Here is a 23,490-nt window from a genome sequence, read left to right as displayed (position 1 = left end):
GAAAGTGAATGTGAAGTTAGATTTGAACCTGCCTACCTGATGTCTTATAATGAATATACAATTGATCTAATTGTCTTGTAAAGGGTCAATCTCTTATTCAAATCCTCAAGAAAAATACATTTCCGTAAAAAAAAAAAATACCTCAGCTTTTTAGCTTTTGAAGTCAGTTGTTGAGCTGTTTACATCCTAGGAATCCTTGGGTTTTTGCCTTTTTTTATTTGCTTCTTTTTTTTTGGCTCTGTCTCTTTTTTTTTTTTTTGGGTGGGGGGGGGTCTATTGACCTCTTTATTGGGCTTATTTTCCCTTTAGTTAAGTGTTCTATAGTCTAATTCTCTTTGTAAAATTTCTGTATCTTGTGTTGTTTTTATTGTTCTATATATTATGCAATCGTCTGCAAATAATCTGACTTTTTGTCCCTGAAGTAACGCGATTTGGCAAATCATTTAGGCCTATGTAAATTATAAATAGTAGTGGACCTAAGACTGTTCCTTGAGGTACATCTGAGTTTACTGTTATGGTGCTGATTTAGAGCCATTTATTATTACAGTTTGTTCTCTCCCTATCAATGATGACTAACAAACATTTAAGATAATAGTAAATAATAAAAACTAACCAGGGTAAAAAAAGTAGACATGGACAACGAATGTATATCAAAACTTTACTCTGTAACACTTTCAACAGTTCAATGCACCATAACAGTGATGCTCAACCCAGAATACGCGGGTTATATCCGGCCCTCAACTTGGTACTATCCGGTCTCTCTAAAGGTTCTGCATCACTACCTTATATAAAGTTCAACATCCAAATTTCAATGTCACAGAATCGGCACTTTGTTACCCCCGGATTTGGTTTAACAGAATCGAACGCACGACGCCTCCATGTTTCGTCGTGCGTTGTCATAGAAGAGGGGAACACAAAGTGTCAATATGGTCACATGATAAGTCGTACTCAAATCTTGTCAAAGTCTGTTGGCTAAAGTTGACCATGTCTTTGTCCTGTCCGTTGCATCCAGCAGACCAAAGCTCAGTTACCAATATGATCCCCCCCCCCATTTTTTAATAATAAAATATTTTTTGAAAGTTTAAACAAGCGAAATATAAAAAAAAGTTTTTTCAAGAGTAAGAACCAATTGCTGATAGTTCTTTCAATACTGCAAGATTTATTTTCCTATTTCAAAAAATGTAACAAAATAATTAATTTAAACTAATTAATTAAAAAGTTTGTTTGCGGTGTTTTTAATCGATGCATACGTCGTCATCGACATTGAATAATTGTGAAATGTTTCTTGATCCAAGAGTTGGAAGCGGGAGAAAAAACCGTGTAAAAGAATCCTGCCAGACAGACAAAGGGAGGATATAAGCTTTGTATAAATGTCATGTGGACTTTTGTCAGTATTTACAACAGCATCTGATCTGGCTATTTTTTGTTTTCTCCCAAAGTCCAAAGTAAACATAGTTTATAAATAGAATGAACAATTTTTTAGAGATTAATAAACCTAGATAACTTATTGACGTCTTATGTGTTATATAAAAGAAAGGAACATACAGAGTGATCCAAACTAGGTGAACAGTTTATATTATTCCCACACTTGACATGATATTTTTTTTTTGTGAATATTCAATGCAAAACTTATTTAAAGATCTATTCAAAACCATACAAAACGAATACACAGAAAAATGATGTAATGATAAAAGTAATTTAACATAAGAGATACATGTCAAGAATATTGACACCGACGAGACAAGAGTAAAAATATTTGTCCCAGCCTAAATTCAGAGATGTGTAAGTTGGGATTGAAAAGGGTGCCTGGTCGTGCGGTTTGCGCGCTGGACTGTCGTTCGGATTCTCGGTCTCGGGTTCAAACCCTGCCCACTCCCAACCCCCGTCGTCCTGCGGGAGGTTTGAACTAGGGAGTAAATGTCTTCATTTTGAAGGAACATTCGAAACATGTAAAACATTTTACAAACAAACAGAACAATGTTAAGGGCTTTTTTGTGAGTAAATAGAATTGTAGGTATAAATAAAAAGCTGTTCACCTGGTGTTGGACCACACTCTATTCATCTCCTGGTCTTACTGAATTAGTAGATTTTTAATGAACTAGTGTTGTTCCATTGGCAGCTTAACCTATAGCTTAGGGAACACAGAATATTGTTTTGAAGAAAAGCAAGGGCATAAACTATCTTATGTTAATTACAAGAGGTTCCATATCTCAAAAAATTTACGGCCATATAAAATCTAAATCCGGTCCTGGTCAATGGTACACAATATCTCTCCATGAATTTTCAGTGTCGGGATGACCTATCTCTCTGTCAAATTCCTGTTCTAGTGTTGTTTTCGTTTTGTCATTGTCATGTTAACTAATTACAATAACTACCTAACAGTTGACCTTGCCGTCATGTCATTTTCGTGTGATGACCGCGTTGCTGTTTTGCAACTGTCAGTCGACAACTTTGCCTTTGGAGTCTTGCCATTGTCAGGGAACGGTATCCGCTTTGCCTTTGGAGTCTTGTCACTGTCAGGGAACCGTCTCTGTTTTGCCTTTGGAGTCTTGCCATGTCAGGGAACGGTATCCACTTTGCCTTTGGAGTCTTGTCACTTTCAGAGAACCGTCTCTCTTTTTTGCCTTTGGAGTCTTGCCATTGTCAGAGAAGGTATCCGCTTTGCCTTTGGAGCCTTGTCACTGTCAGGGAACCGTCTCTATTTTGCCTTTGGAGTCTTGCCATTGTCAGGGAACGGTATCCGCTTTGCCTTTGGAGTCTTGTCACTGTCAGGGAACCGTCTCTGTTTTGCCTTTGGAGTCTTGCCATGTCAGGGAACGGTATCCACTTTGCCTTTGGAGTCTTGTCACTTTCAGAGAACCGTCTCTCTTTTTTGCCTTTGGAGTCTTGCCATTGTCAGAGAAGGTATCCGCTTTGCCTTTGGAGCCTTGTCACTGTCAGGGAACCGTCTCTATTTTGCCTTTGGAGTCTTGCCATTGTCAGGGAACGGTATCCGCTTTGCCTTTGGAGTATTGTCACTGTCGGGGAACCGTCTCTGTTTTGCCTTTGGAGTCTTGTCATTGTCAGGGAACCGTCTCTGTTTTGCCTTTGGAGTCTTGCCATTGTCAGGGAACCGTCTCTGTTTTGCCTTTGAAGTCTTGTCACTATCAGGGAAATGTCTTCACTTTGCCTTTGGAGCCTTGTCACTATCAGGGAACCGTCTCTGCTTTGTCTTTGGAGTCTTGTCACTGTCATGGAACCGTCTCTGCTTTGTCTTTGGAGTCTTGTCACTGTCAGGGAAATGTCTCCGCTTTGCCTTTAGAGTCTTGTCACTGTCAGGGAAATGTCTTCACTTTGCCTTTGGAGTCTTGTCACTGTCAGGGAGCTATCTCCGCTTTGGATGCTTTATCTTGCAGACACTGGCACCGTGCCTGACATTTCGACAGTTTCTTAACTTCACGGCATACATCGTTCCGCTCCTCACATTCCTGGCATCTGTCACATGGAGCTACTGTATCATGGGAAGGTTTGTGACATGCGCACTTCATACTCATGACAGCATTCTCATCTGGAACACACACACACTCATCACTGATTTCCTGTCTCGGACACCTACACCATTGAGTGGGCGCCCTGATCACAGGAGTCAGTGACATATTGGCGCAGTCTCAAACCGATGCTTCTACAAGGGCGTCCAGTCTGGCGCCTTCTCCGTTGCTCATGCTATGCTGACTGCCGCGGCCATGACCATGACCACGACCAGAGTTACGCCCTCTGCCTCGTCCTCGACCGCGTCTTCTGTGGGGTAATTCAGCTTCGCAATTATCGTCGAATTTATGTTGTGTCTTCTCTCAAACCTTTGGCACGTGTTGTCTCCCTGAGGGCACTGAATATTTACGTATGTGTGAGCTGGCGCTCCTAGATCTAATTTTATCTAATTTGTAATTTATATAGGCCAGGGCTATGATGTTTGTAATTTAGTGTTAATATAGGTTATATAGTTCAATGCTGAGTATTTTGTAGTTTCCGCTATTTAACTTTCTGCTAGTTTTATTCTTTTTCTGTTATTTGTGTTTTACTCGTAACTTTTTAATCTTCCTTTTTGTATTTTTGTAGGATTTAATTTTTAAGATTCTCTTTTTAACGCTGTTTAATTTGGTATATAATGTTGTGTAGTCAGTGTCTTTAGTAATTTGCTAGATTTTATTGTTGTGTACGGTTAGGTACAAATTAGGGAATTCGGTAGTCCAGTTTAGTTTTAGAAAATTAGCGTGACTGTTCTGTAGTCACAGATTAATAATAAATTACTGTAGACGTTACTAATTAATAATGATAATAACGAGACTGTCTTTATCAAGGTAGACATATATAACTAACTTTTATTTCCGTCCGATTCTTTGCTTTCGCACAAAACATAAACAACAAACAATGACGTAATATCATATAATAGCACATCCTTCCTTTTGAAGCTCTTAAGACTTATATTTACAAGGAATTTTGACAACTCGACCACTTCTGGTTGTCTTGACCGGCACAGCAAGTTCTCTAGATGTTGGTTTATAATTGTCTGTTTCTTTTGTTCTAACAGTTTGCTGTTCAGTGTCTTCGTCGGTGTCATAGTACCCAGAGATGTCTTCTTCGTAGCTCTTATTTAAAAACCGTTGATTTCGTCTGTATGTTTTCCCATCATTTGTCTTTATGATGTAAGATCTGGGTGATGGATGTTTCTTAATGACGACTGCTTTCTGCCATGTTTGTCCTAGACGAACTCTCACCTTCTCCCCGACAGAGTAGTCTTTAGGTAACCTTGCTTTTGCATCGTACCTCTCTTTGCTTTTCCTCTGTCGTTCGTTGAGTAATGTCTCTGCATTTTCAGCTACCGATGGTTTCAATAGTTTGGGATCAGTTGGAATGATGTCCCTGAGTCTTCTACTCATCAGCAGTTGTGATGGCGAATAAAGCAGTCCGCTTATCGGAGTATTTCTATACTCGAGCATAGCGAGATATGGATCTTTCCCACTTTTGTATGCTTTGTTGAATATCTGTTTTACGATACCAACATACACCTCACTTTGTCCATTTGATTGAGGGTATCTGGGACTTGATGTTGTTATCTTGAAACCCCATTCAGAAGCAAACTCTCTATATTGATAGCTATTGAATGGCATATTGTCGCTCACTATTTCTTCTGGTATGCCATGTCTAGCAAAAATACCTTTCATTGCCCTGATAACACATTCTGCTGTTTTGTTCTCCAGTCGTTTTATTTCAGGGTATTTAGAGAAATAGTCCACAACAAGCAAATAGTCATTGTTTCGCCATTCAAACAAATCTGTCACAACCTTTTTCCATGGTCTGTCTGGTACAGCATGAGGTAACAATTTTTCCTTCACATTATTTCTTTTGAACGTTGCACATGTTGCGCACTTCATTATTGTCGAAAAAATATCTTTGGACAATCCTGGCCAAAACACACTCTGTTTTGCCTTGGATCTGGTTTTCTCAAGACCAAAATGACCTATGTGCAACTTGTCGAGAATTTCATTTCTCATACTTGAAGGAATTATAATTCTGTTCTCATAAAACAATATTCCATTCTCTTCATGAACACTGTCTTTAAATGACCAATACACTTTCACTGTTTCATGATCTTGAGTTTTTATCTTTGACCAACCTTCTCTGACATAATTCATTACAAGTTTTAATTTAGCATCAGATTCAGTTTTCCTTCTAATTTCAATAATCTTCTGATCACTTCCCGGAAACTGTGCTGTTGCGCTATGAATTCTCATAACCATGTCATCATTTGAATTTGATTGTTCTTGACCATTGATGTACGCACGCGATAACGTATCAGCTATTTGCATTTTTGAACCTGGAATGTAAATTACAGTTAATTGATATCTCAACAGTCTTAACATCATCAACTGAAGTCTTGGTGAAATCTTATGTAAAGGCTTAGTCACAATAGTTTGCAAAGGTTTGTGATCTGATTGTACAGTCACAGTTCTTCCAAAAATATAATGGTGAAAATGTTCAGCTGCAAACACTATAGCTAACATTTCCTTTTCTATTTGTGCATATCTGCACTCTGTTTCTGTCAATGATCTTGACGCATACGCAACTGGTTTGTCTTCTTGCATTAAACATGCTCCCAACCCTTTAGAAGAAGCGTCACACTGAATAGTAACTGGCTTTTCAGGGTTAAACAATTGCAGAACTGGAGCTTCACTAAGTGTTTTCTTTATTAGTTGGAAAGCATTTTCTTGCTCTGCATTCCACTGCCACAATACATCTTTCTTTAGCAATTCACGCACTGGACTGGTAATTGTTGACATGTTTGGAATGAAACTTGACAGAAAGTTCAACATCCCTAGCAGTCTTTGAATTCCTGTTCGATCTGTTGGTGCTGGCATCTCCATTATTGCTTTGATTTTAGCTGGATCTGGACGAATACCATCTGCTCCAATTTGTCTTCCGAGATAATTAACACCAGAAAGTTTATATTGTATCTTGTTCTTGTTGAACTTTACATTGTTCTTTCTAGCTCTCTCCAGAACCTTTTCAAAAATTTGATCATGTTCTTTTTCATCTTTTGCTGCAATCAGCATGTCATCAGACATTATATGTACACCTGGTATATCTCCGAATACTTGATAAGCACGTTTCTGTAATACTTCACTAGCTGAGGATGTACCAAAAGGCATTCTCAAGAATCTGTATCTTCCAAACGGAGTATTGAATGTACATAAATAAGAGCTTGGTTCATCCAACTCAACTTGCCAATATGCATCCTTTTGATCAAGTATACTAAACACTTTTGCTGCTCCCAGTGAACTATTGATTTGATCAAATGTTGGTATAGTGAAATGTTCTCTCATTATATATTTGTTCAGTTCTCGGGGATCTAAACACAACCTCAAAGAATTATCTTTCTTCTTTGCTATAACCAAGTTATGAACCCATTCTGTTGGTTCATCAACTTCTGTGATCACTCCATCTTGTTGCATTTGTGTGAGTTTTCTTTTTAATTCTTCATAGAGTGATGGTGCAACTCTGCGCGCACATTGAATAACTGGTTTTGCATCTGACGTCAGTTTAATGTGATACTTCATTTTGTATGTACCGAGTCCTTCGAATACTTGCTTATATTTTTTCATCAACACTCGTGGAACTTCATTTTGTTGCTTGACATCGTGTACTTCGACATTTCTCTTTGCCTCAATTAGTTTTAAAGCAATAGATGTCTTCAGACCTAGTATAGGATTTATACTTTTCTTGATCACGTACAGATCATCTTTAATTTCTACATCGCCGACTTTAAATGTAACTGATGCAACTACCTTCAGTTCTAATGCTTCATCCCCCAATGCTCGTGGGTAGTATTTGAATTCTTTAACTGAGTATCAGTTTCTAAAGTGTTCCACGTTGACTCTGATATCACATTAGCTTGTGCTCCTGTGTCAATCTTCATTTTGACTATTTTTCCCATAATATTGACATCAACCATCCAAACTTTGACATTGTTGTCAGTACCAATTGCCTCAAACCACAACTCATTTACTTGGCTTGCTTGACTTTCATCTTCCAGTGAATCAACAGCCTTGAAGTGTTTCGAACGACATTTTACAGCGAAATGATTTCTCTTTTTACATTTTCAGCATGTCTGTCCGAATGCTGGGCAATTGTATTTTCCGTGAGATCCACCACAAGATCTGCAATCTCCAAATAAACTTGTTACATGATTCTTTGCCATATTTTCCTGTGAAGTTTTGACTGGCTTTCTATCATGTGTCTTCTTTAATTTATTAGCAGCATCCACATGTAGTCCTTTCATATCTATCATTTGGTTCTGGGTATGCTCGTCAGCACGAATTATGCTTGCTGCTTTCTCTAAAGTTAAGTCTACATCTCTCAGAAGTCTATCTCTCACTCGATCCGACTGTATGCCACATACCAATCGATCTCTGATGAGTTCATTTCGAAGGTTGTCAAACTTGCATTCTTTTGCCAAGTTCTTTAACTCAGTATAATACTGTTCAAACGTTTCTCCGTCTTTCTGCTTTCTTGAAAAGAATTTAAATCTGTCATACACAGTGTTGGACTTAGGCAAAAAATAATTCTGAAACCTTTCAATGAGTTTGTCTACAGTCTCATCTTCACATACTTGAAAAGTATTGTAGATGTCTCGAGCGGGTTCACCGATCAGTTGTAACAATAAAGCTTTCTTCACTGGCTCGGGCTTCGTATTTTTTTCAGTGGCGACCATAAACAGTTCAAAACTTTGTCTCCATTTTTTCCATCTTTCAGATAGATTACCGTCTATATATATATATAGTGACAACGGTTTAGGAGGATCGAATAATTCCATTATTCGTACAGATTCTAGATTCTATGTCTAGATCTAGATCTAACAACATGAACTAACGACACCACAAATAAAATGTACTTTTAGCAATTTAGAAACCACTAGATCTAAATCTACCTGTTACCAGCACTTTAAAGCAATGTGACACCAGATCTGACACAAGATCTGAAACCAAATCTGACACCATGTTCTGAAGTCACAGATTAATAATAAATTACTGTAGACGTTACTAATTAATAATGATAATAACGAGACTGTCTTTATCAAGGTAGACATATATAACTAACTTTTATTTCCGTCCGATTCTTTGCTTTCGCACAAAACATAAACAACAAACAATGACGTAATATCATATAATAGCACAGTGACGTCATGCTCTCCGATATGTTTGCGCTGACCAGTTATAGCTAGCTCTCTTTTGTCTTGACCAGTGGTCAGTGCAGGTAGTGGTGCCTGTATAGCTATTTTTTTGTGTGTAATTTCAGCTGGGACCGCCTGTAAGTTGGAAAATGTTTTTATTTTTACTTCTTTAGTTTGTATTTGTATTAGTCTTATTAGTTATTCCTACATCTAGCCTACTCTTATAGTCTAGATGTAGACTGATTAGTGTAGTGGCATCACTGGCTAGTTAATTAGCCATGATTACCTCTGATGGAATCGGAAGTTCCGTAGACTTGGGTAGCGTCACCCCTTAGCGTCATCCTTAATGATCCCCTTATTGTTTTCTATACTTATGTCTATTTGAAATATTTTATTATTTTATGTTTCCTATGTATTTTTATTAATATTTTATTGCTAGTTGGCAGTTTGTCCTACTTTTTAATGTAAAAGATGGCTGCGTCCTAAGCATCGCTGTCATGGCGGCTTTGTTCGATTTGTTGAGCCTAGACTTAGATTTATGTTTATTGTAGTCTAGCCTGATCGGTGTTGGTCGCGGCTTAGACTTTGACTTGAGTATGTATGGCTTTTATTAGCTACATGCAGGTAATTGTATTTACCTCATGCATTTAGGTATGTGTATGTGCTAGACTAGGTCTAGTTATTATTATTTTGTTATTATGTCTTATCATCGTCTTATGTTTGTTTATATTTGTAATTGCAGGCTATAATTCCTGCCCTACTGTCATTACTGCTATAGTACTGTCATTACTGCTATAGTACTGCCATTACTGCTATAGTACTGCCATTATAGCTGCCTGTTGTGGTACTGCCTGTTGTGGTATTGCTGTAGTTCTGTTGCTAGTAGCTTACTCTGTCTGCAATAGCTACTGCCTTTATTAGTATATTTATTACTGCCACAGTTAAGCTGTCTGCTGTACTGTTGTGTTTAGTGTTGGTATTTTTAGGTGTAATCTAGTAAAGATAGTTAGACATTTGGGTTTCTTATTAGTGTTTGTAGTGGTATAGTCAGGTTGATTAGTTGTTTATTTCTAAGTTTATTTAGTTGTTTCTGTAAAGTTTTTTTTTTCGTATTCATCTATATTTTTATTGCTTTGTAAGTTTGTTGTAAATAAAGTGTATATAAGTTTTGTTTTATAAATTTAGTTTAGTTTGTTCTTTTAGTTAGCTAGATTAGTTTAGTTTAGTTTAATTGTGCTGTCCGGTTGCTTAGGCAACTCAAGCCCCTTGGTCGCAGACCGAGGTGCACAGATTGGGCCCACCCAGTAGAGCTACCACCTGCCTACTGTAAAATATTGAGCAAATGTTGAGCAGCAGTAATTAAAAGGACCTCACTCAGTTAGCGCCACCCTGACCTGCTCACATATGTGCTAGTTTGGGTAGTATCTCTTGGCCCAAGTGGTTCGTCTGACTGCATCTGTTCGCCATTTTCTGCAATAGTATCCAGTTGGCAGTGGCACAAGAGTCTACCAGAGTGAACAGTTTTCAGCGCGCGCTCTGTAGTCACATAACCAAGAAAACTGTAAGGGTGAGGAATGACCACAGACCTCTGTCCGCATCTAAAACAACAAAAACATTTTTAAAAAGCTTGTTTAGAAAAAGGTTATACGATGTATATATATTGTCTATGATTTGGATAAGTTATGTAACTGAAAGAAAGGTTATCGTTTTTTAAAAGCATTTATTTAAAAAAATGGAAACGACTTTAATTAGTTGGGGAAAGAAAAAGCGGTTGGTCATTGTAGTGACCACATGACACCCTCATTAACTGTTGGCTATAGAAACAGATGACTTCATCATCTTCTCAATAGATCGTAAAAGGACGGAAATGATATGTTACATTCTGGTGATGCAATTTTAATACAAGTTTTAAGGAAGAGAGACAATTTTTACATTTGCATAGTAGGTCCGCTTTAGTGAATTTACAAATTCAATAATGTAAAAATATATTTATCTTTTTTAGTTTTATGCCACATATAGAATCTAGATGACTTTCATTGACGTATGAAATATCTATGCCTATTTTATAATACTTACACAGGAACCCTACCATAATAATTGTTTAACGTGTGCAAAGAAAATTTTTCAATGAGTCGCGATTGGGGGTCGGGTGTGAAGTATTTCGGAACAAAGTTCGTGAGGCTAGTTTAAATAATAGATGGCTCCAAATCGGCACCAATAGCCGATAACTAAGATGTACCCCATGGAACAGTCTTAGGCCCACTACTGTTTCTAAAATACATAAATGACCTAAACTCTTACTTATTGATGATTGCATAATATATAGAACAATGAAACAATATAATATAAGACATATTACAAGAAGATTTAGAGAAAGCCCAATAATGGGAATCGAATTGGAGCATGTCTTCCTGTGTCTGCAAGCATCATTTATTAGAAGTAATATGAACATTAAATATATTGTAAACAATTATCTTATTCGTGGTAAGTCAGTTAGGCCTACTTAGACTAAAAAGTATACAGTGTTATAATGAATGTAAATAAAAAAAAATCGCGGAATCCGCATATTGATGAAATTATGGTATTTAAAAATCCAACAAAGCATTAGGGCATAGACTTATATATACTACTCTATACTGGACATGGAGATTTTTTAGCATTACAAAAAATGTCGTGAAATTTTTTTAGAAAGTTGGATCAATGCGTTGTTTTGTAAAGTAGTTAAAAGAAGTAATATTGTGTTGTTTTTTTTTTAACCCTAACCTATGTAACATATAATTAAATTTTTAGATCTAGATCTAGTAATTGAATATCAAAAAATAAGAGTACTCTCGTCTCATAATTATTATTTTTCAATTTTCAGATACATAATCTAGAAAGATCTAGGTATTAATCAATCTATTGAAATGTACATAAGATGATTTAAATCAACATGAATTATTTCGATCTAGGATTTTTGAAACATTATCTCAATGAAAACAAACAGGAAATGGCTTTGTTTCATATATTTGCGTGAATATCCAAGAAATGATTTTGCATTATGTCTAAACTTTGAAAACTAAAGACCATTACTTTTCTAAGACAGAAAAGATTGATTGGGGCGACTCCCCTTAGAGACTGAAAAGAGAGTTTACGTACATAAAAATCTCTCTCTATATATATATAGGTCTGTGAATCGATCAGTCGCGGATAAAAATGTATTTCCGGTTTCCAACTAAATGCGAATTAATCTTGAATAGACCAATATTAGAATATGCGTCCATTTGTTCGATGCCCTCAAATGAAGAAAACAAGAAACGAACGCAAAATACAGCAGAGAGATTTATATTAGAAAAATGTATATTCACTATTGACTAGATTAACAACAACACAATTAGTAAAATCCCTAAACTTTGAGATACTTTTGGACAGGAGAAGAAACAATAAAGCTGCTATGATACAGAAAACAGTGCACCACAATTTACAAATACAAAAATGCGACTCACCTGTCATACACAATGAAGTCATCCTTGTTTCGCCTGAAGATCTCCTGGTACATAGTATGCTGCTCGTTGTCTTGGATGACGGCAATGCTACTAGCATTCTGCAGGTTGGCTATGCTGTTCCTGGATATAGACTCCCCTCCGTTCACGATGACCATAGCAATGTCCGGATAACCCTCACTGGCAAGTCGGCTCTTCAAAGCATCAAGTCTGAATAATAATTTGTAAAAACTTGCTGAAGCACAATCATAAATATTGTTATAACCCCGCTCCCGAGTCGACACTGATGGTGCGCACCGTCCAACACGTGGAAGAGACAACATGTTGATACTAAAGGACTGTTTTAGATCCGGCTGGAGTCTTATCTATTTTATAAAATGCGGAAATTACTTCAAAAAAGAAGATGATTACGTCTTAATTGTGTTCCTAGGTCAATCTAGTCATGCATGTAAATCAATGACTTAAATTCTGCCATGCCATTGCTTTTCCTGGCTGGCTCAGGCGACCCATTCCATGCTCTAATAGCACTAGGGAATGGACCTCTTTTGCCAATCATAAACAGACAACATTTAGCAACGTGATTCTCTATTTCTTCTATACAAATTACGATCTAATTTAATTTTTAATACACAATGGCTATCAAGTGAGTTTTTTTTCGTTGTTTTATCAATATTATCACGTGACTAAATGTTGTTTGTTTACGATTGGTGAATGAGGTCCGTTGGAGCATTTGCAAACATGTGTCCTAGCATATGGAACAAGGAATGTACCTTTATCTTTGTGTCTTTCTGAGTATTTCATAAGGTGATCTGCACGTTATGGGAGCTATCTGGGACTAAGAGCCATCCTTTGTGCTACCAGTGAACTGTAGTGAGGACCTGGAGTGACACTGGGAAGTGTGTCGGTTGTCTGTACTAAGGTTTTGGGTAGGAAAGCTCTGGTGGAACTTAAGACTCCTAGTAAATTGATAGCTGAAGTTCATGTCTGTGTATTTTATAACTGTAAATAAATACATCTGTTATTACTTCCTTTCGTTGAGTGTTTGCCTTAGATTAAAAAAATACATTGTGGCTCTAGACCTTACTAGGTCCTACAACACATAGATGACCAGGAAAGTTTACGTTTAAAAACAAGTAGGGTGAGGAGATAACACGAAACATCTGATAATGTTAAACCGAAACCATCAGCATGAGACCTTTTATTAGATTTGAAATGAGGCCATTATCAGAAAGAATGTTTAAAAAATTAGACAATATTAGGCCACTTGCTAGAAACAATGTTTTAAAATGAGGCCAATACCAAGCCACTTCTTAGCTAGAAACAATGTTTCTCAAAGAATCGCAACGTTCTGCAAGATACCTATATTCATATATATATCATTGAAAATCACAATTGTGGCGTTCCAAGAAGCGATCAACGCGCCAATATATCTCATTAGGTACTGCGGCATAGACATTTGATCTCCATAAGGTCTAAAATCACAGCTCCTTCGTTTCAACCAAAACTTTATAAACAGCGGGCAGGGTATGAACCCAGAACCATCGAGACGTTGTAACTACAGTCCAGCGCGCATGCCGCAAAATCAGGCAGCCAACCTGATTAAAGTTTATTAATTCAAAGTTAAACTTACCTCGATGCCTGGGTAATGCAATAGGAGGAATGAGCCGCCATCAGGGCGACTAGTACCACCTTACCACGATGCGTAGCTAAAGGGTTCTCTCCTAGGGTGGATTTCCATGTGAATGCACTGCAACTCTGTGACGTCACTTGGGATGCTAGAACCACTACTATACAGCCCAGGCCGATCAATGACGCTAGATGTGCTGTCATTTTCTTCGTTTTAGGTAATTAGATTCTGGATAGCAAAGGAAAAAAACAAGTTTTGTCAATTGTTATTATCTAACTCATTGTTATTATTATTATTTAAAATGTTTATAATGGCAATACAAAAATCTTTTTTTAAAAATTAACCAATGGATTTGTTAACTATCGGTAATTAATTATTTTGTTTGGTATCTTGAGCAAGAGTAAGAAACAGTACTTGACTGAAGAGGTGGTTTAAGCTGAATTAGTCCCCTTTATAGTTCGCTGCTTTAAAGTAAATTTGTAAGAAACAATAGATAACTAATACAATATTCTATTTGCATAGGCAACTTACTAGCAGAGTGGTTAGTATGTCGGATTGTGGAGGCTTGATCTATGAGTTGGATTGCCCCCCCCCTTTTCCACTTTTAAAATTAATGCTTTTAAAAATCGAATACAGTAGATGAAAAATCCACCCCACCACCCTTCCATTTTCCCAACTGGTCCAGATCAATCAAATTGAGAAAGCTATAAGCATAAATTGCGCAAAACAAAAATATTTAGTAAAAATAATTTAAATCGCTAGGATTTATTGTTGTTGGTCCAGAGTCTAGAGATATTACAAATTTAACTACGTGACTAATCTGAGCTTAATAATACAATTACATTTCGTATAAGCTTTTTAAAAAAGGGTTTTTAAAACGTTTTTCTAGTTTTTAAATTCTACTGAAAAAACTCTTGCATTAAATGGTGCTTCTCCACTTTCTTGCATTAAATGGTGCTTCTCCACTTTCTTGCACTAAATGGTGCTTCTCCACTTTCTTGCACTAAATGGTGTTTCTCCACTTTATTGCACTAAATGGTGCTTCTCCACTTTCTTGCACTAAATGGTGCTTCTCCACTTTCTTTCCTTCTTGTTTTCACCTTCTGCTGATGCTTGCGTAACTTCCGGTAGAACCTTTGTTACAACAACCTTAACTTGGTTAAAAGTAGTGGCATAGCATCCATGGCGCGAAGGGGTATAATGAACCCGGGCCCACGACCATTAGAGACCCATAGCCTGAGGCGCAAAAATGAGGAAAATACCTGGCAATAACCCAAATGAGCCCTGGTAAAATATAATTTTTTTTTTTGCAAAAGCCGATTTAAACAATAGAATCTAAAGAGGTACAATTGGAAGTCTTTTGGTAAATGTACCGATATACCTGACTTGTATATCGGTATGTCATGTACCGTTACCTTGATACGCCACTGAATTAAAAGCTACATATTTGTTCAGCCTTTAAAGAAAGATACATTCTTCTTTGTTTATTATTCTTATGTATTAATGTTAAAATACGATATCTTTTACGTTATTTATGGTCCGAATGCGTTATATTTTAACCATGATCCTATGATCTATAGGGGAGATGATGTAAAGGTCGTCTGTTTCTGTGGCTGATGGTTAACAAGGGTGTCATGTGACCAACCGCCTTTACTTTCCGCAACTTATGCCTGGTACCCATTAGAATAGGGTGGACTGAAGCCAAGCGTTTTGCCACTTAACCATCATACCCCCCCCCCTTCTTTTTGTTTTTCTTCAGCATTTTTGTAAATAATAAGAAATTATTTTTTTTAAATATTATCTTATCTTATATAATACAGACGTTACTTCAAAAAAGAAGATGATTACGTCCTACGCATCATGCATTTAGTCATTAACCAATGACATAAATTCTGCCAAGTCACGGGTTTTCCTGGCTGGCTCAAGCAACCCATTCCATGCTCTAATAGCGCTAGGGAAGAAGGAGCATCAGTACAAATTTGTCCTATCAAATAGAACGAGGAATGTGCCTTTATCTTTGTGTCTTTCTGAGTATTTTATTAGATTTTGTTTTTGTATTTGAAGATTCTGGTTCAATGTTTTAGGTATAACTAGTTCTGATATAGCCATTGCGGCTACCCTCAACCAAGATGGCCGGCCCGTTGCTTTCTTCTCTCGCTCATTAACAAAAAGGGAAAGAAAAGATTCTTCAGTTGAGAAAGAAGCATATGCCATTGTTGAGTCGTTGAGGAAATGGAAACATTTCTTAGTTGGTAAAGCGTTCACACTTGTTACGGATCGGGGATCTGTCTCTTTCACGTATAACAGGTCAAACAAAGGAAAAATTAAAAATGAAAAAAATCCAGAGGTGGAAACTAGAGCTCTCGTGTTTCCACTATGACATCATCTATCTCCCTGGAAAGCAGAGCACTGTAGCTGATACATTTACAAGAAACTATCTATCTGCCATCACTCGCAATGACCTTAAATTGCTACATACTAGTCTTTGCCATTCAGGCGTTACTCGAATATTGCACTACGTAAGGGCTAAAAATCTTTCATTTTCCTGTGTTGACGTCAGAACTGTTGTAGAATAATGCCAAAATTGTGCATAGCTGGAGCCTCGTTTTTTTTCGACAGCCGACCGCAGAGCTGATTAAAGCGACTCCACTTTTTGAGAGAATTAGTATGGATTTCAAGGGACCTCTCCCTTCTGTTTCAAGAAATAGATATCTACTTACCATTATAGATTAATTCTCTAGATTTCCTTTTGCATTTGCTTGTCAAAATATGTCTTCCTCTGCGGTTGTTAAATGTCTCCATGAACTATTTGCCCTATTTGGATTTCCAGCGTACGTCCACAGTTACTATAAATTTTTTTTTTGCTCTCTTTAAATATTACATTGTTTATGTATTCACTCTGCAGCTGTCTGCTTATTTTTTCGGCTAGGTGTTTAATTTAATATACTCTTTCTGCCTTAGTTTCTTTAAATTTTCTATATAGGTTTTCCTTGTGTTTACAAAGCTTCTTTAATCTATTATTTAAACCAGCAATTATTTAATTTGTTTGATGTGTATTTAGTTATTTTAGTTATTTACAAACAGCGATGTCCTCGCCGGTATGGACAGTATAGAGGGACTTCTTTTGGTCCGACAGTTACGCTGGGTAGGGCACGTATCCCGTACGGGAGACGAACGTATGCCAAATGCAGTGTTTTTTTGGTGAGCTAAAAGGTGGTCGACGTAACAGAGGCGCCCCACGGAAACGCTTCAGAGACCAGCTTAGGCGTCAACTTTCCTTGGCTGACATAGAAGAGAGCACCTTGTTGCATGCGGCATCAGAACGAGACAGCTGGAGGTCACTCACAACGGCCGCGGGATACACATTTGAGACCAAAAGAAAATCTGCTGCCGAGGACAAACGCAGACGGCGAAAAGAAAATCTGCATCGACCACCTACAAACAATGGTTATGCTTGCCCTGGTTGTGGCAAAATATGTAGGTCACAGCTGGGACTGCGCAGCCACGGGAAATACTGCATCCTTCACTAATCTTCGGACTCGAAGACTAGCCTTATTATTATTTAGTTTATACGTAAGTCTATTGAAGTTCGTTGAAAATCGTTGTGCTATCATACTTGCTTTAAATTTTAATCTTACCGCTGTCGTTGACCTTTGAGTAACACCCTCCCCGCGTCTGATTCTTTAAAAAAGGTGACCTTGTTGTGGCAGTTTCTGCGGACTGTTTATCTCCTCTTGGTTAGGCGCACAACAACTGTTATCACCGTCTGCTCTGCACTGACACACGGTCATGTCAACGACCAATTTACCAGTCTTGACTTTGTACGGTTTTAAGACAACTTTGTCATTTAGCAATGTAGACATCAAGTGGTCTTTTGTAATTGGTAAACTTTAATATGGCTAGTTACCTCTAATCAAGAATAATGCATATATATAATGGCGATAATTTTTTTTATAAATTATAAAAACGTGAACTAAATATATTGAAATAAAAAGGAAAGTTCTGACCAGGACACGAACGACCAACGACTGGAAAACTATTCCCAACAGCAACACTTGGCCCTCTCCACCCACCAACAAAAAATATTTTGCATTGGTAATTTGTGTATTTTGCAACCAGATGATTCAATCAAATTGTTCCCCGAATCCAAAGCACATTTCGTTACATAATTTTATATTTGCACAAAATATAGGCCTATTGGTCAAAGCTCGGTCTGCACATTTACGTAACACACTGCTCACTTTGGCTTGCAAGTTTCAGAAATAGAGATTTGCCCTCAAACCCGAGATCATCGACACTACTGCACGAAACGCACAACAAAACCCATTACTGTGCGTGCGAGGGTTAAAAAATGAATTGCTAAGTGCTAGATGAAAGTCTGGAAAAATGTTGAACCATGTGTCGACCCAAATACATACAAAATTAAATGGATAAAGGGGGAAAGAGGTCTTTACTGATTGGATGTGTGATGTGTGCTTTGGACAGTTTTTGGCTATTGTCCAAAGTGTTAAGTCTCTTGGAACTAGGTCCATGAAAGCCCCCCCCCCCATCAGCCTGTAGGAACTACTGTTCTATCGGGGAGGTATCCAAGCAGATGTAAAGTGTCACATCCCTATTACCCGTGGCACGTATCACAAGAAGCTCCGGTTAGAGCGTCACCTTCAATATAGAGGGTACGGTAAGAGCATCGATTAGAGGAGGTCCGAAGCCCACTAGGGAAATTCACCCATATTCCTTCTCTGCACCACATCAGTCTTGCAAGTGTTGGGGGTGTTTTTGAGCACGTTCAATGTACTCGGTTCTTAGGCACCCCTACGGGGCGTGCGTTTTTTCTTTCTTTTTGACCTATCGTCTCCTCTAAAGACCATTTCCCCCCTACTGTTGTCATGATAGTCCCGAGTTCAAACCTCGCTCGTTGTCCCCCCAACCGGGGTCGTCCTACAAAGAGTTTTGAGCTAGAAGGTCAAAATAATCTTCATTTTTGATACTTGAAAATGTAGTTGCCAACAGAGATGTTACAATTTTCATTTCACAATGCAAGAACGATCCTGACAATAAGTCTCTTTTTCATCTGGCCACGCAAGATTGTAAACTATTTGTAGCGTGTGCGTTATCTTAGTCTTACATAGTCAAGTGCAAATATTTGCATTGTCTTGTTTCAAATATAGCGGACTAATGAAATCTCTTTTGGAGCATTCAAACTCAAAATCGCAGATACTTTGTTCGGGTCTGGCTTTATTCCTGCTTCTGTAATAATATGACCCAAAAAGTTAATTTCAGCTGTTCTAAAAACAGACTTTTCGTGGTTCAGTTTAATCTTCTTTTCTTGACATCTCTTCATCAGAACTCTTAGGTTAATATCATGATCTATGAGTACTTCTTCTTTCGTTCTTCCTCTTCCTACCACTATAATATCATCAACGTAATTGAAACAGCCTTTCAGTCCTTCTAGTGCTAGATTTAATCTTCTCTGAAAAATTTCTGAACTTACTTTCAGACCAAATGGTAATCGTTTCCATTTGTATCTACCAAAAGGGGTTATCATTGCTGTCAAATTAGATGACACTGTGTCTAGTCTGATAAACATATATTTTAAATAGATAGTGAACGGTTATAGATAAGGAAAACTTAGTTGCCATGTTTCTTAAATGGTTGACTTGAGTTGTTGAACCATCTTATAACAATTTGGCTTTTTTTTTTACTTTCTTGAATTTGTTTCAGGTATCCTTCCATTGAGTAGCCATTTGTTTTGCCTCTTTATTAGCAGTTTTGAAGGTGAGTAAGGATTGTGGACTAGGCTTTGTCTTGTGAGCGAGGTGTGCACATCTCTTTTTCTCGATGCAAGTTTCCATCTGTGCTAGATTCGCCTCAAACCAGTCTACATTTTTGTGCTTTTTGAGGACCAAAGGCAGTAATTGCTGAGCTGTAGATTACATCTCTTAATTTCTCCCATCTGATAGAGGTGTTTTCTTCATCACTTATCGAGGGGATTGAACTGTTCAGATTACATACTTCTCTGGGTCATCTTCATGGTTGACGTTAATTCGTCTAGTTTTAGGTTGACTGGAAGTATAAGCCTTCTTGAAAACTAGTTTGATCTTGCTAAGCACTAGTGAATGGTTTGAGTTGCAGTCCGCACTATGGTAGGCTATTAGCGGTTGTGGATGACACTTATCAGATTCATTCTTGGAGTGATGCAGAGGTCAAGCTGGTGCCACCTTATTGAGCGTGGGTGCTGCCAAGAGACTTTGTGGCGTTCCTTGCCAGAGAAGTATGAATTTGTCGTTGATTTTGCCAACACCATGAGGTCCCAGGTATTTGGACCACGCATCATTTACAGCACCAACTAGGGCATTAAAGTATTCATTGATATAGAGGTGCTTGGATTTTGGAATACTTTTAATTACGTCCTCCAGAGCTTGAAAGAATCTATCTTTGTCCTCTTCCGGCTATATATATTATATCTAGACTGGACCCCCGATCTCTTCAACAAAGTTTACAACCGTGTTTTTGTTGTGTATTCACTTAGTTCTGACTGACAATCATGAATTAAAACAGACTGTTATATTTGTTGTGTATTCTTTTTTTTAATTATTTAAAAAATGAATGGAGGGCAGGGGCGAACTGGCTTTATGGACAACTAGGCAAAAGCCCGGTGGGCCTGTGCCTAAATGGGCCGGAGGGGCTGCCGAATGGGCCACATTCAATGTCAGTAAGTCCCATAAACTTGATTGGTCTCGCCTTATCTTTCATAAAGATCTTACATACTTAACTGTGTATTAAAGTCACATAATCCGAAATAATGTATTGGCTTATATCAGTTTACCGTGATTCTGTAATAGCCCTGTTTACACACTAAGAGATTAACAAACAATATAAGGCCTATGTTTTTTATACAGTCCTATAGAAGTCGAACTAGCGTAAACATACTGTTGTGAATCTTAAACGGGACCCTGAACTTAAAATTAAGAAGTATTCCTTCATTCTATGATGTGGTTATGTTTGCAGCAGTCAGTAGACCCACTATTACTAAAATTGACTCAATGATGTATTGTCCTCTCTAATGTGCATTATGTATTAGGATTGATCGGTTCGTCGCAAGATCCCAGGATTTCACAGCTACGAAGTCATTGATAAATCACAATTATTATTTAAACAGTTAAACATGGAACCCAATAGAAATCGAAAGGAAAAATTAAAGAACAAATTGAGAGATAACAAGATTACAAAGAGAGTTTGTGGTATCACAAAAACTCAGAGGCGGTCCCCATCGAATTCTCCAATGGAACAAGAAATATATTCAAGCCATAGTCTAGTTTTGATTGTTTAAAGTAATTTTAAAAATCATTTGACGTTTTCACATAAAAGCAAACAGTGCAACAAGTCGTCTTTGATAAGACTCTTCTAACTCTCCTGGAATAAGTAGAGTAGCATTAACTGATCCCCTAAGATCAGGAATGAAACCTCCCGATACAGTGTCAGTGTAACCTAGTGCGGTAGATCAGAGCGTCACCCCTCCCCATCAACTTTCTTGAAATATGTTCCAATAAACACTATTGCTAGTTAGTTCTTTTTGTTGAACCAATAAAGTGAGCTGATTATCTACTTTTAATTATTTTTTTACTCAAATGTAAAATCACAATGTTTATGGCATTTATTCAAATGTCATTTAAAACATTTTATTTAAATTATAAACCGACTTAACGTCATATTAACAGGTTTCCTTTCTTATACTTTAAGACGAAATGGTATAACGTTGTGATGTTTCATTTACATTTAAATTACCATCTAGATGTGTCTATGCACATTTGGAAATATATCTATAGAGATTTTATTATTATCATTCCTGATGTGTCTGCTTTTGCCATGTTATAATTTTCCAAATTGGTTGTCACCCCCAAAATGGTGTCGATCGGTGCTGACCGCACCTCTCTCACCCCCCCCCCCCCCAGTGACGCCACTGCTTCAAGATATATTTCGAGATTTCATTATCTCTTCCGATGTGTCTGCTTTTGCCAAGATATAATTTTTCCAACTTGGTAGCCACCCCCAACATGGTGAATGGTGTCGACTGGTGCGGATCGTAACCTCGCACCCCCCCCCCCCCCCCCTGCTCCTAGATACCTACTTCTTCCCAACAATTTCGATTAATATAGTGGAGTAGACGTACTAGGAAATTTATAAAAAAAAAAAAAAAAAAGAGAGCCCGCACAACTAAACAGATTTCCAAGAAGAACAGCATAGGCCTAATAATAGGCCTACGCTAAAACCTACTTGTAGGCCTACTAATCCTGATCATAATCGCTCTATTTACTTTGTAGATCTAGATTAGATCCAGAATATAGAATATATCTCGCATCTAGAGCTAGACAAGATCTAGATTTTTAGACTAGTTCTAGTTATAGTCTAGATTTGGTTGAAGTACGAAAATTAATGAGGAGTGCAGTGTTTCAGGTGGCTTTGCTGCCCCAGCTGCGACCTACATATTTCATTGGCCTATATCTAGCGCATATATAAAACTTTAAAAAAAGAAAGAATGCATCTTGAATATCCATAGAACACTAAACACATTTCTAAAACATATTTAATACGTCGTGTGAAGTGTTTATGTTTTTTTCCAACATTATTAGTATTACTGAGGTCCAAGCCAAGAAAGAGAGATTAGCCATTTACCAACACCCCTGTCAACCATCCATTGTATGATCATGACAAAGTGGTCATCATCGAACCACGATGGACGAACTATATATGACCATTCACACTGACCCATTGAAAACATATATATATATATATATATATATATATAATAATAATAATAATGACAACATCATCAATCGGCCAAATAGTACAACCACGACATTTTCGCTCCGCACATCTATATGGAGGGAGGTATGATTGTTGTTGTTGATAGCTTTTACTTCACAGCTTCTGATATCTTAGTTGAAAATATTGAAACCTCCCTTTTGAAAAAAAAAAATCTGTAATTGCTTACCAATCAGTTGGGTGGATCATGGGTGGACGTCTGCGTTTATACAAATTTTGTTACTGAGGAATTGGCAATTCAATTTAATGCACACACTTTTTGACCCTGAATTTTTTAAACTATTAAAACGACACAGCATAAAGTTAATTGAAATACAATGTAAATTTGTTCAATCCACAGAAAATAATATAAATTCAAAATGAATTTTAACTCACAATAATAAAGCAACTCACAGACAATAATAAAATATTTCATCTGGATTGACCTAGAACTATCTGGCTCTTTCTTTGATAGTATTTTAAAAATACTTTGTTAAAATATGCTTTTCAAATATTTTTTTCCTGCCAGCCAGTGTTTAATAAATAGTGGTGAGGGCCTCAACTTGAAGCTTATCTGGCGATCGAGAGAGAGATAATAATTTTTATTGTTAACAGGTTAATAGATCTAATCCAGATTAAAACTAGGTTTGGTCATTTTGCCCTATTCTGCCATCTGTTTTGAACAAAGAATAATCTTACTATTGAGACAGGTAGCTTGGATTTTGGTTCTGAAGCCTTAATCTATCACATAAATTCCATTCTCTAATGGCACTAGGGAAGAAGGAGCTCTTGTGCAAATTTGTTCTAGCATATGGAATAAGAAATGTGCCTCTATCTTTGTGTCTTTCTGACTATGTCATTAGGTTTTGTTT

The 23,490-nt window shown here is 37.3% G+C and overlaps 1 protein-coding gene across 5 annotated transcripts; it reads right to left on the bottom strand.

Moving 5' to 3' along the window:
- Positions 1-1,139: 1,139 nt before the first annotated feature.
- LOC106060687 (selenoprotein Pb-like) lies at positions 1,140-23,474 on the bottom strand. Of its 5 annotated transcripts, none has more exons than XM_056030921.1 (5): positions 22,809-23,474; positions 13,820-14,044; positions 12,193-12,399; positions 10,082-10,305; positions 1,140-1,331 (listed from the first exon to the last, which is right to left on the bottom strand). In XM_056030921.1, exons 2-4 carry the CDS (start codon positions 14,017-14,019, stop codon positions 10,086-10,088), a joined length of 627 nt encoding a protein of 208 aa, XP_055886896.1. In that variant the 5' UTR covers positions 14,020-14,044; positions 22,809-23,474; the 3' UTR covers positions 1,140-1,331; positions 10,082-10,085. The 5 variants fall into 5 exon arrangements, with proteins under 5 accessions (XP_055886896.1, XP_055886895.1, XP_055886892.1 ...); XM_056030920.1 differs by having other exon boundaries at positions 10,102-10,305; XM_056030917.1 differs by lacking the exon at positions 1,140-1,331 and adding an exon at positions 8,549-8,842 and having other exon boundaries at positions 10,110-10,305.
- Positions 23,475-23,490: the final 16 nt, after the last annotated feature.

The sequence above is a fragment of the Biomphalaria glabrata genome, chromosome 5 (genome assembly GCF_947242115.1).
Source record: "Biomphalaria glabrata chromosome 5, xgBioGlab47.1, whole genome shotgun sequence".
Lineage (NCBI taxonomy): Eukaryota > Metazoa > Mollusca > Gastropoda > Planorbidae > Biomphalaria > Biomphalaria glabrata.
This window is presented reverse-complemented; position numbering and strand designations above follow the sequence as displayed.